Raw genomic sequence first — 13,154 nt, 5'->3', positions numbered from 1 at the left:
AAAACTGCACTACAGGAGAGCTGCTGAGGTCTGTACCAGAGTAGCTTTGTTCCAGGTCCGATCTGGGATGTTTTATCCGGCCATGGAGGTCGCTTCTGAACAGTCGCTTCACAAAGGCGCTCACTAAGGTGCACACGCCTTAGCCGGCGCGCCAAACGGCCGCGCACCATTGCCTGCTTTTATAAGGTGCTCCCCACAGGATTGGGGGGAGGGGTGGAGCAGGTCTCGGACGCCCTGCTTGATCGGCCCCTTGGACGAACCCTGCTTCCAAAGCCTTCCATCCCCGTGGGAGTCCCGTTGGCTAGAGGGGGGGGCGTCCCCATGGGAATCCAGTGGACTAGAGGGGAGTCCCCATGGGAGTCCCCTGGGTTAGGGGGGATTCCCGCGATCCCTGTTCCTGTGCAGACCTCTAGTCTGGATCTCACTGTTGGAGTTCAGGACCAGAGCAGTGGGATGGGGGTCAGAGGGTCTAAGGCACCACTTCTGTTATGCAAGTTCTGGCTGATATTTAGCTGGGGAGCTACCTAACATGGGTCCCAGCTGAATATTAACTAGGATCTGCATAAGCTCCAGAGGTTACTAGTCTCAACTAACCCTGGATCTTCAGGGTCAATGCCCGGATATGAATGCCCAGTACTGAATATCTGAGGCTAATTCTGCCCATGGCAGTAAGCGTTTAAAAAAAAATTAAAAAAAAAAAAATTCACTTCGGGGAATTGCTTAGGGGGAGTGTTCTTTTAAGGGGAGGGTTCTTTTGAGTGGGCAGACGTGTTGGGAAGACGGCCCTTTTCTGCCATCATACTCTATGTTTCTATGTAACTGAGACTAGCCCTACCTGCAGGAACTTGTCTAACATAAGTACACTTGGTAACTTGCACCACCAGGGAATACATCTTAAGTGGGACAAAAAGCTGGTGGAATTCGGCATCCATGGGATATAGCTTTGTCATAACATAACATAACACTGAATTTCTAGACCGTATAACCAAAAGTTTCTATGCAGTTTACAAAACTTTATTAAAAAGATACAATAAAAATATTATATCAGAAGTTTTAGCAAGAGGAAAATTTTCAGTTATGTTCTGAATTATTCAGTTATGTTCTGAAAAAAAGAAAAGCTTTCAGTTGTTTTCTAAATTGCTCATAAGATGTACATATTAAATGCCGAAAATCTTTGTTATGATGTGCAGCTTGATAGGCCAGCATATGGTCAAGATATTTCTTACTTTTGCATCCTTTAACTGGTGGAAAAACGAACAGAGCCTGTCACTTTCTACTATTCTTGTAAGGTGCTATAAGGAAAATATCAATTAAATAAGATGGAGCTAATCCAAAGGCATCCTCATGGTCCATTAGCATCTCAGTGATGTCCAGGTATGAGGAAAAGCACTGACTCCATCCTGTTTATATCTTTTGAAGGCATAGTCTACAGAATTATATACAATATTCTAAATGAGGTATCACCGGTATCAGTATATCCTTTTTCCTACTGGCCAGACCTCTCCCTATACACCCTAGCAACCTTCTAGCTTTCGCCGACAACTTTTCAACCTGTTTGGCCACATTTAGATCATCATATACTATCATACCCAAGTTCACTCTTTCATGCATAAAATTTTTTCCACCTCTAAACCAGTGTGCAGCAAACTTTCTGAAGCCACGGCACACTAAAAGGGTGGCTGCGGATGGATGCCGACGACATGTGTGACATAATCATGTTGACGTCTGCAAATAAGCAGATGCCCTCCAGCTGCGGCCTTGAGCCTCCTATTATTGCTGGTGGAGGGGTGTTGGAGGAGAGGTGCAGAGAGTAGGAAAGGCACCAGCATACTGCCTACAGGACATGTTTCTTGCCACAAGAGGCACATCCTCTTGTAAGCAGTCAGCTGGCACCTCTCCTCCTCGCCAGCGTCTCACAGCACAGTCTGCAATACAATGCCCTAAACTGTACCATTCCCTTGGGCTTTTACAGCTCAAATGCATGATCCTGCATTTCTTAGCATTAAATCTTAGCTGCCAAGTTTCAGATCATTCCTCAAGCTTCACTAGGTCCTTCCTCATATTATCCACATCATCATTGCAGATTTTGGTATCATCCACAAAGAGGCAAATCTTACCAGACAGCCCTACAGCAATACTACTTACAAAAATTTTAAAAAGAACAAGCCCAAGAACCGAACCTTGAGACTCACCAGCAGTAGCATCCCTTTTCTCAGAGCAATCTTCATTGACCACTAGCCTCTTCTTGCCTTCCACTCAACCAGTTCCTGACCCAGTCTGTCACTTTGGGGCCCATACCAAGGACACTCAGTTTATTTATTAGATGTCTGTGTGGAACAATGTCAAAGGCTTTGCTAAAATCTAAATAAACTATATCTAGCACACTCCCCCTTATCCGATTCACTGGTCATCTAGTCAAAGAAATTGATCAGATTTGTCTGACAAAACCTGCCTCTAGTGAATCCATGTTGTTCAGATCACACAGGACAAATTGCAAATTTCTGTAAAAATATCATATAATATTTAAGAAATGCAAACAGCCTACTTTGGCAAGAACACTACTTCTTCACAGAAAGGGTGGCAAATTCATGGATGGCCTAGTGGAGCTGATGGAGAGTAAAACCTGTCTGAATCTGAGAAAACTTGGGGCAAGTCTCTAATGGAGAGAAAGGAAAGGGGTTGGGATACTGCTTTTCTATTGTTACTATCAAGGAAGGGATAGTACATAACAAATAGACAGACTGAATAGGCCATATGGTGTACCTGCCTTCATGTTTCAATAAAACTGGTTGATGAGTCTGCCAGTTTTCTAATAGTGACAGTTTATTTACATCTCATGTTTATATATTATTATCGTATCAAATAAGTCTAAGAAGGATGTAAAAATAATTTGTTTATAACATTCTACTTCAGCGTTTAAAAACACTATTGGTTACTTATCCATTCAACTCATTAATACTCTTTATATAATTACCATCGCTTTGTTTCTTGATCTTTTTTCTTGAAGTTTTCCATTTTTTTCATTCCTTTAACATTCTGTTGCTTTAATGTCTCTTCAGTTTCCCAAGTGTTATGAATACTAGACCAGTTTTTCCATTTAATCAGATACTGAGTTTCCCCTGGCTCATCTGATCTGTCATATCCTCCATTAGGATCACCATCTGCCTCAACTGCATAGATAGTGGTTGTTGCACCAACAGCTGAAAAATTAAAATGTAGTCTTTAATGATAGTCAAATATGCTCACATTTAAATTAAGAAAGTAGTAGTAACAGTAAAGTAAGTCCAGAGTTTATATCCTGCTGAAAAAAGGTGAGGTCATTTAACAAAACACTGTACTAAAATAATAAGATTCAACAACTGCAAAGCACAAAGGTAAAATCTTTATACTATAATCTAAATTTCTTGGGTCTTTTACATCATTTAACCATCAATAAACTAGAGATTTGAAGGTGGCTATTAAACTTTTAAAAGCTTCAAACCAACAAAATACAGTGGCGTTTAAAAGTCTAGAACCACTTGTGAATGTTGCATTCTTTCAACTATCTGACCTTTCAATTTCTTAATTGACCCAATAGATTTGTCTGTGTACCACATTATAATGGATACATTTGGCTATTAAAATCACTTTTTATTTTAGCTCAGCTTTAAGAATATAAGAATAGCCTTACTGGGTCAGACCAATGGTCCATCAAGCCCAGTAGCCTGTTCTCACAGTGGCCAATCCATGTCACTAGTACCTAGCCAAAACCAAAGGTGTAGCAATATTCCATGCTACCAATACAAAGGGAAAGCCACTGCTTGCCCTGTGTTTATCAATAACAGACTATGGACTTTTCCTCCAAGAACTTGTCCAAACTTTTCTTAAAACCAGCTACGCTATCCACTCTTACCACATCCTCTGGCAATGCGTTCCAGAGCTTAACTATTCTGAGTGAAAAAAAATTTCCTCCTATTGGTTTTAAAAGTATTTTCCTGTAACTTCATTGAGTGCCCCCTAGTATTTGTAATTTTTGACGGAGTGAAAAATCAATCCACCTGTACCCGTTCTACTCCACTCAGGATTTTGTAGACTTCAATCATATCTCCTCTCAGCCGTCTCTTTTCCAAGCTGAAGAGACCTAACCGTTTTAGTCTTTCCTCATACGAGAGGCGTTCCATTCCTTTTACCATCTTGGACGCTCTTCTTTGAACCTTTTCTAACACCACTATATCTTTCTTGAGATAAGGAGACCAGAATTGAACGCAATACTCCAGATGAGGTCGCACCATGGAGTGATACAGGGGCATTATAACATTCTTAGTCTTGTTAACCATACCTTTTTTAATAATTCCTAGCATCCTATTTGCTTTTTGGCCACCGCCACACATTGCGCAGAAGATTTCATCATAATGTCTACGATGACACCCAGATCCTTTTCTGGGCGCTAATCCCCAAGGTGGACCCTAGCATTTGGTAACTGTGAGGGGCACCGAGGGACCAATTTGCAGACCAGATATGCAATCAAGAGACGTTTGCTGTCTGCCAGGAGCCAGGATCCGAGATGTAACCGCCTGCCTAGAAAGACTTATCAAGCCACATGACCACTTCCCCATGCTTCTCATCCACGTTGGAATGAACAACACTGCCAGGAACACCACGGAGAATATATCTGTAGACTTTGGAGCCCTGGGTGAGAAGTTGAGGAGGATGGAAGCGCAGGTGGTCTTCTCCTTGATCCTCCCAGTGAGAAGCAAGGGGAGAGCCAGGGAGGATCGTATCCAGAGGACAAACGACTGGCTGCACGGATGGTGCAGGGAGATGAACATCAGATTCCTGAACCATGGAGAGGCGCTGCAAGGACTACAGGGACCTGACGGACTTCACCTGACCAGAAGGGGAAAGAACGTCTTTGGACACCAACTAGCCCACCTACTTCGAAGGGCTTTAAACTAGGTAAGTTGGGGGAGGGTACCCACTAACGTGCTGGCACAAGTAACCAACTTGGCGAGGTAAGTTGCCAATCCATTTCTGAGTCCGGGGTAAATACACACTGCATTTCCGAGTTAGAGTCACACACATTGCAAACAGTATTATAGGAGTCCAATTAGCTCAAGCAGGAATATCTACACAGAGACAAACATAAGGTATGGAGGGCTATGTACGTTAATGCCCACAGTTTGGGCAATAAGATTCTGGAATTAGAGACGGAAATGAGGAACGCCGACCTAGATGTGGTGGCGATATCCGAGACTTGGTTCACGGACTCCCAGGGATCGGGTGATACTAGACCTAATACTCACCAATGGAGAAAGTGTCACAGAAGTCTCGGTAGGCAATACGTTGGCCTCCAGTGACCACAACATGATATGGTTCAACCTCAGGAAAGGTTTCACTAAGTCAAGCACATCAACCAAGGTCCTCAACTTTAAGGGCACAAACTTCGAAAGCTTGGGAGATTTTGTCCATGCCGAAACAGATAATGTAGAGGTAATGTGGTCAACTCTGAAATCAACCTTACATGAAGCAACCAACCGCTACGTCAAATCAGTAAGTAAACGGCGAAGAAATAATAGACCACAGTGGTTCTCTACGGAGATCTCAGACCTCATAAAAAAGAAGAAAAGAGCGTTCATCCTCTACAAACAATCAGGGAAGCGAGAATCCAAGGAAGACTATCTGGCAAAGTCAAAAGCGGTCAAAAGGGCAGTCAGGGAGGCCAAACTCCGAATGGAGGAGAACCTTGCGAAGAACATCACGAAGGGCGATAAATCCTTCTTCCACTCCACAAAAAGGGATGCAGGACGGAGGCTGAGAACTATAGACCGGTGAGTCTCACATCGATAGTGAGTAAACTTATGGAAACACTAATCAAACGCCAATTGGATATGATCCTGAACGAGAATCTACAAGATCCCCATCAACATGGTTTTACGAAGGGAAGGTCCTGCCAGTCAAATCTGATCAGCTTCTTTGACTGGGTAACAAGAAAGCTGGATATAGGGAATTCCCTGGACGTCGTGTACTTGGACTTCAGCAAAGCGTTTGATAGCGTCCCACACCGCAGGTTATTGAGCAAGATGGGTTCGATGGGACTGGGTGAAACATTAATCGCATGGGTTAGAGACTGGCTTAGAGGTAGACTTCAGAGGGCAGTGGTAAACGGTACCCTCTCCGATACGACGGAGGTGATCAGCGGAGTGCCGCAGGGCTCGGTCTTGGGCCCAATCCTATTTAACATTTTCGTAAGAGACTTGGCTGAGGAGCTTCGAGGTAAAATTACATTATTCGCCGATGATGCAAAACTATGCAACATAGTAGGCAACCGCACAACAGATGAAAGCATAGTTCCCGACAAAAGCTCAATGCCCGACAGTATGACGCAGGACCTACTCCTGCTGGAGCATTGGTCAAAGACTTGGCAACTAAGTTTCAATGCCAAAAAATGCAAGGTCATGCACCTTGGCGGCAAAAGTCCATGCAGGACTTATACCCTAAATGGTGAGATCCTAGCAAGGACTGTAGCAGAACGTGACTTGGGGGTGATCATTAGCGAAGACATGAAGACTGCCAATCAAGTGGAGAAAGCTTCATCCAGGGCTAGACAAATCATGGGCTGTATCCGTAGAAGTTTCGTCAGCCGTAAGCCCGAGGTCATAATGCCGTTGTACAGATCCATGGTGAGACCCCATCTGGAATACTGTGTACAATTCTGGAGGCCGCATTATTTGTCCAACCATGTGTTATTTTTTTTAATTTTCCATCACAGGCTGTGGTAGAAGCCCTGACCAAGGCACTGGAGACAATAACAGTAGTGGGATCAGGACTTGAATAGCACATAAGCAGTGGCCACAGCAACCCTGTGCCGGCCCTGTGCGGAGAGTTGAGTCGGTTCAGCGAATGGCCACCAGGACGGTCTCACGTCTAAAGGATCTCCCGTATGAGGAACGACTGGGTAAGTTACAGCTGTACTCACTCGAGGAACGCAGAGAGAGGGGAGACATGATCGAGATGTTCAAATATGTCACAGGCCGTGTCAAGGTGGAAGAGTATCTCTTTTTCCTTAAAGGACCTATGGCAATAAGAGGGCATCCGTTGAAAATCAGGGGTGGGAAATTTCATGGCGACACCAGAAAATATTTCTTCACCGAAAAGGTGGTTGATCGCTGGAATAATCTTCCACAACAGGTAATTGAGGCCAGCAGCGTGCCAGATTTTAAGAAAAGATGGGATTGGCATGTGGGATCTCTTCATGGAGGTAGTTAGGGTGTGGGCCATTAGTGTGGGCAGACTAGATGGGCCGTGGACCTTTTCTGCCGTCATGTTCTATGTCTATGTCTATGTGATTCAGGTTATTCTTCCCAATGTGCATCACTTTGCATTTGTCCACATTAAATTTCATCTGCCATTTGGACGCCCAGTCTTCCAATTTCCTAAGGTCCGCCTGCAATTTTTCACAATCCACATGCGTTTTAACAACTTTGAACAGTTTAGTGTCATCTGCAAATTTAATCACCTCACTCGTCATTCCAATTTCCAGATCATTTATAAATAAGTTAAGCAGCACCGGTTCCAGTAAAGACCCCTGCGGCACTCCACTGTTTACTCTGGTCCATTGAGAAAAATTACCATTTAACTCTACCCTCTTTTTTCTATCCGATAACCAATTCCTAATCCATAACTGAACTTTGCCACCTATCCCATGACACTTTAATTTTCTGAGGAGCCTCTCATGAGGAACTTTATCAAAAGGTTTCCTGAAAAATCTAGATACACTATATCAACCGGCTCACCTTTATCTGCATGTTTATTCACACCTTCAAAGAAGTCAAGCAAATTTGTGAGGCATGATCTCCCTCGGCCTAATCCATGCTGACTCCGTCTCATTAAATCATGTTTGTCTACGTGTTCCACAATTTTATTTTTTTGTAATCGTTTGTACCATTTTGCCCTGCACCGAAGTGAGGCTTACCGGTCTGTAATTCCCGGATCATCCCTGGAGTCCTTTATAAAAATGGGCATAACATTGGCCACCCTCCAATCTTCAGGTACTACAGACGATTTTAGCGACAGGTTATAGATCACTAAACTTCTGAGTTTTGCCATGTTAATTATTTTTCTGCATAAATTGAGTAATGTATTTCGATGGACAAAAAAGTGCATTCGAGCATCATCTATCCTTCATATTCATGTAAGTGGCCTTGAAAAAGGTTGTTTTCTACGTCAGTGATGGCTGAATCAAATTTATGCTAATTCTTCTGGATAAGGTTGAAGGTCTTGTGGTCAACAGGGAGATTTTTGGAATATCTGGTGGACTTGTCCCTATGTAAAGGATTATTGAAATATGGTGGGTCAACTTTTAGTCAGTATAACTGGAAACACTGCCCCAGGTTGACATAATGTTGTCTTTTTAATGCAGCTATTCTGTGCAGGAACATCATTAAGCTGTCTACATGTTCACTGTTGCACGTCTAGCACTTGCATGGTGCTGGCGTTCATCCAACTTACCCAAGCAACAGTATCTCCTCCACAGGTTGGACTATATACAGTTAATGTGTCATTGCAACCAGACAGACTTTGTTTCCTTATCACAGAATATGGTGTGTCTATGAGAATTGACGATCTGGCCATAAGGGGTAAACTGTAAAGCTCTTTCCGGTGCTCCTTTCTGTGTATTTGCTTTATATTGCACCATTCGGGGGAGGGAGGAGATGAAAAAGGGGGGAATAAGTATAGATTGCTGTATTTGTTTATTATGCTAACATTTGTATATCCCATTTTGTATTTTGAAAAATTTAATAAAGAAAGAAGAGATACCTCCTTTCCGTCCAAACCGTGAATCCATGACTCGTTCGATCGTCTCAAATTCATCTTCCTCGGGTTGAGGAACATCTTCCCCATGAATTTCTAGAACTTCATCCGAGTCTGTCTTCATTTCTTCATCTTCCTTATAGCTAATGTTTACAGTTGCCTGGCGACGAGATCCTCTTTTATCATAATCATCATCTGATGAATCTACTTGCCTCTTTTTCTGTCCTGCAAACTTTTTCCCAGTTTTTGTTTTAGCTCTAAAAAACACAAAAAAACCCAATAGTGAAACAACTATGACATGAAAAGAAGTGGGTACTACATTTTTGAAGGAGTTGAGTAGTAGCCTAATGGTTAGTGCAGTGGACTTTGATCCAAGGGAACTGGGTTCAATTCCCACTACATCTCCTTGTGACCCTGGGCAAGTCACCTAAAACTCCACTGTCCCAGGTACAAAAACAGATTGTTAGTCCACTAGGGACAAAGAAAGTATTTGCATTAGAGAATGACACGGAGGAAAAATTTGTCCCAGTCCCTGCGACTACCGTCCCTGTCATCATCCCGACCCATCCCCGCCCCCGTGATCACTGTCCCTGCCCCAGCGACTACTATCCCCGCAGCATCCATACACGTCTCAGTACAGCAATATTTAGCTTATTCCTTCCTTATAAATCAGGCTGCTGAACTAGAGAAAGATGTTCAGCTGACAGGGCTTTGTTTATTAATTTTTATCAACAACTAATATACTACTGTATCCTAAAAAAAAAGGAAATAAATAAACAGAAATTTTTTTTCTAGCTTTGTTGTCTGGTTTCTGCTTACCTCATCTTCTCATTCAATTCCTTCCAGCCATTGTCTATCTTCTCTCTGCATCTTCCATTTACTCTGTTACTGTGCCTCTCCCTTCACACCCCCCCCCAATTGGTCTGTCATCCATCTTCGTCCCTCTGCTACCCCCATAGTCTGTCATTTCTGTCCTCTTCAAACTCTCTGTTCCCCATTTCCCTTCAGCATCTTATGCCCAATCTGTCTTCCCCAATTCCCATTTCCTTTCAGCATCTTCTCCCCAATCTGTCTTCCCCATTTCCCTTCAGCGTCTTCTCTCCACCACCCTTCCCTCTCGCCACCTCATCGCCCTTCAGCATCCCTCGCGTGGCCCAAGAATCTCCCTTCTTCCCCCTTATCTTCGCGAGGAAGATAGATTTGCCTGTAAATAGGAAGGAGAGAGGTGACCCCGCGCATTCCCTCCCTTAACTGTGATAACAAGGCCATTCACCGCTCCACAGGGCGGTGGATGGCCTTGTCCCCAGTGAGCACTTTCCCCCCACCATTTTGGCGAGCTACCCACGGCTAGCCGCAAGTAACAGCCACCGTGTCATTCAATAATTTGCATATAATGTGTACAGCGCTGCTTATGTCTAGTAGAGCTATAAAAATGATTTAGTAGTAGTACTTTTCAGCAAATTAAATCACTCTCAGTATGCAAAACCATCTCTCACCTACCAAGCCACTACCTTCATTTTCAAATTCAACATGTGAGAGCACCTAACAGCTTTAAATTCTTCTCTCCCTGCACCCGCTCAAATATGGTTTGCATCAAAAAGTTCGGTGCTGGCTTCAGATGGCAGAATACAGTGGAACCTTGGTTTACGAGCATAATTCGTCCCAGAAGCATGCTCGTAAACCAAATTGCTCGTATATCAAAGAGAGTTTCCCCATAGGAAGGGAAACTCGCTTGATACATTCCACTTCCTCTCCCCCCCCCACACTCAAACCAGCATCGCAACCCCCGCCCATGAACGCCCCCCCCAACCAAGAACCGCATTGCACCCCCGTGCTGGAAGCAGCATCCGCCCGCCCTCCCAAACAAGCTCCTTACCCCATCTGCTGCATGCCGTGCCAGTGAAGGAAAGATCCTGCCTCTTGCCTGGGCTGGGCCTTGAGCATCTGCGCAGAACAAGAGCCAGAAGGCCTTGAGCATGCACAGATGCTCAAGGCCCAGCCCAGGAAAGAGGCGGGATCTTTTCTTTACTGGCATGGCACGCAGCAGATGGGGTAAGGAGCTTGTTTGGGTGGGCGGATGCCGCTTCCAGCACGGGGGGGTGCAATGCCGGTTCTCCGGGGGGGGGGGAGTGCTCATTTATCGGGACATGCTCGTTTTGCGAGTTAAGGTTAGCGGGAGTGTTTTGCTCGTCTTACAAAACACTCATAAACCACGTTACTCGCAAACTGAGGTTCCACTGTATTTTAAAATCTATCCTCAGTGATTTTTTTTTTTTTTTAGGACTGCCTTTTTGTCTTTTCCACTTCCTAATGATTTCCTTTATTTCATCTTCAAAATGAGTAATATTGGGGGTTGAGCCTTCCTTAGTGGGAAAGATATTATGAGGACAATAATTAAAGTTCTTTATGAGGGTAAAACTAAGCTACTTACCTGTGGCAGGTTTTCGCCATGGACAGCAGGATACCAATCCTCACAGATGTCTGAACTCATTTAGTGAAGCCCATGAATAAAAATAAAGGGCAATTTTTACATCTAAAAAGATTATGTTCTTCTAGCACCGATTTCAAAATACAACCAGCAGAAATGTGTGTGAGATTTGAAGAAAAGGGATACCCCAGGTGAGGTCATTAAGAAAGCATACAAAAGGGCACTGTATGCGCATAGGGAGATTGTTACAGCCCTCTTCTAGGAATGTGGACTCTAACCCAGTGTGTGTTTACCCTATTCTTGTCATGCATTTAAGATCAAACGTATTATAAAACAGAACTGGCATATTTTACACCATCATGAGGTTTTTTAGAAAGCTCCTAGATTTGTTTTTTCCCGCTCAAAAAATTTACTGGAAATACTAAGTAAATCCTATTACCAGTCAAGTGGCAGTACTGTAGACAATAACCCCTCGGGGACATGACAGGTGTAGATACTGCATTGTGTGTGATCACACCATTGTAACTGATGTTGTGGTTCACCCTCGTTTGCATATGTCATATCATCTTTTTCAACATACCACATGTTATTCCACAGGAGTTGTATACCTTTATTAAGTGTCCATGCAATCTTTTGTACATAGGTCACACCAAACGAGCTATCAAAGTAAGAATCATGGAACATCTGAGTAAGATACAGCGAGAAGAATTCACAGTTCCACTCGCCCAACATTGGTGTGATGCTGGTCATTCAGACTATGATTTGAAATTCATTGTACTGGAGGCTCCTGCCATACCCCAGAGGGGACATCAAAACCTGGCTGTGGAAGAAAGAACAGCCCTGGATTTTTAAATGGCAAACAGCGGCGCCTCACAGGTTTAACCGTGAGGTTAAATGTTGGGCGTTTCTTCATTAACAAGCATGACATCACTTCCGGGCAACAGTGGGTAAAAGGACACCAGTGTGGAGTACTCATTGTAAGAGGTAGGAAAAGAACATGAGATAACCTCCAGCACCTCCGAGTGTTTTGAAACTTTTTATCTTACAGGTTTGGTTTACATTTGTTATTTTATTTTTTGTAGGTCATAGAAACATAGAAGATGACAGCAGATAAGGGCCATAGCCCATCAGGTCTGCTCACTCTACCGACCCACCCCCAGTCTACTATCCTAGGGATCCCACTCCTGGTGACAGGTTCCCTTGGCTTAACCCTCTAAGGCAGGGGTGTCCAATGTCGGTCCTCGAGGGTCGCAGTCCAGTCGGATTTTCAGGATTTCCCCAATGAATATACATGAGGTCTATTTGCATGCACTGCTTTCATTGTATGCTAATAGATCTCATGCATATTCATTGGGGAAATCCTGAAAACCCGACTGGATTGCGGCCCTCGAGGACCGACATTGGACACCCCTGCTCTAAGGGATCCCACATGGGCATCCCATTTGCTCTTAAATTCTTGCACGCTGTTTGCGTCAATCACCTGCTCCGGGAGCTCGTTCCAAGGATCAAACACCCTCTCGGTGAAGAAATATTTCCTGGTGTCGCCACTTTAAAGCATCTTATATGTAGGAAGTATGTCAACATCCCAGATGAGTACTGTATTTTCACGTAGATAACGCGCACCCGTGTAAAACGCGCACACGGGTATAGTGCGCGGGAAACAAATTTATGTTAAAAAAATTTAATATAGCGTGCACACGCATATACCTTGCATGCTAAAACCTCCTCCCGCCTACTCCGAACCGGCATCCTCCCCCCCCCCCCCCCCCGCTCGCTTACCCGCGTTTTACAACTTTTTTTTTCAATCCGATCTGGCATCCCCCCTGCGAACCGGCATCCTATCTCCGAGATAGAGAGCGAGACCAGAAGGCTTTGAGCATGCGCAAATGCTTAAAGCCTAGTCCAGCCCGGCGCAGGAAGAAGGAGGATCTCTCCT

General features: G+C 44.0%; 1 protein-coding gene across 6 annotated transcripts in view; it reads right to left on the bottom strand.

Moving 5' to 3' along the window:
* CHD1 (chromodomain helicase DNA binding protein 1) overlaps window positions 1–13,154 on the bottom strand; it is a 621,819-nt gene that overhangs the window by 482,338 nt on the left and 126,327 nt on the right. For all 6 annotated transcript variants that reach the window (XM_033962744.1, XM_033963070.1, XM_033962661.1 and 3 more), the window contains 2 exons: window positions 8,797–9,047; window positions 2,975–3,200 (listed from right to left, as the gene is read on the bottom strand). In XM_033962744.1, the coding sequence (XP_033818635.1) occupies window positions 2,975–3,200; window positions 8,797–9,047 (477 nt within the window). The remainder of the gene's footprint in view (window positions 1–2,974; window positions 3,201–8,796; window positions 9,048–13,154) is intronic.

Source organism: Geotrypetes seraphini, chromosome 1, assembly GCF_902459505.1.
Source record: "Geotrypetes seraphini chromosome 1, aGeoSer1.1, whole genome shotgun sequence".
In the NCBI taxonomy this organism is placed as follows: Eukaryota; Metazoa; Chordata; class Amphibia; order Gymnophiona; family Dermophiidae; genus Geotrypetes; species Geotrypetes seraphini.
The sequence above is the reverse complement of the archived record's forward strand: the minus strand, read 5'-3'. Positions and strand labels throughout refer to the sequence as shown.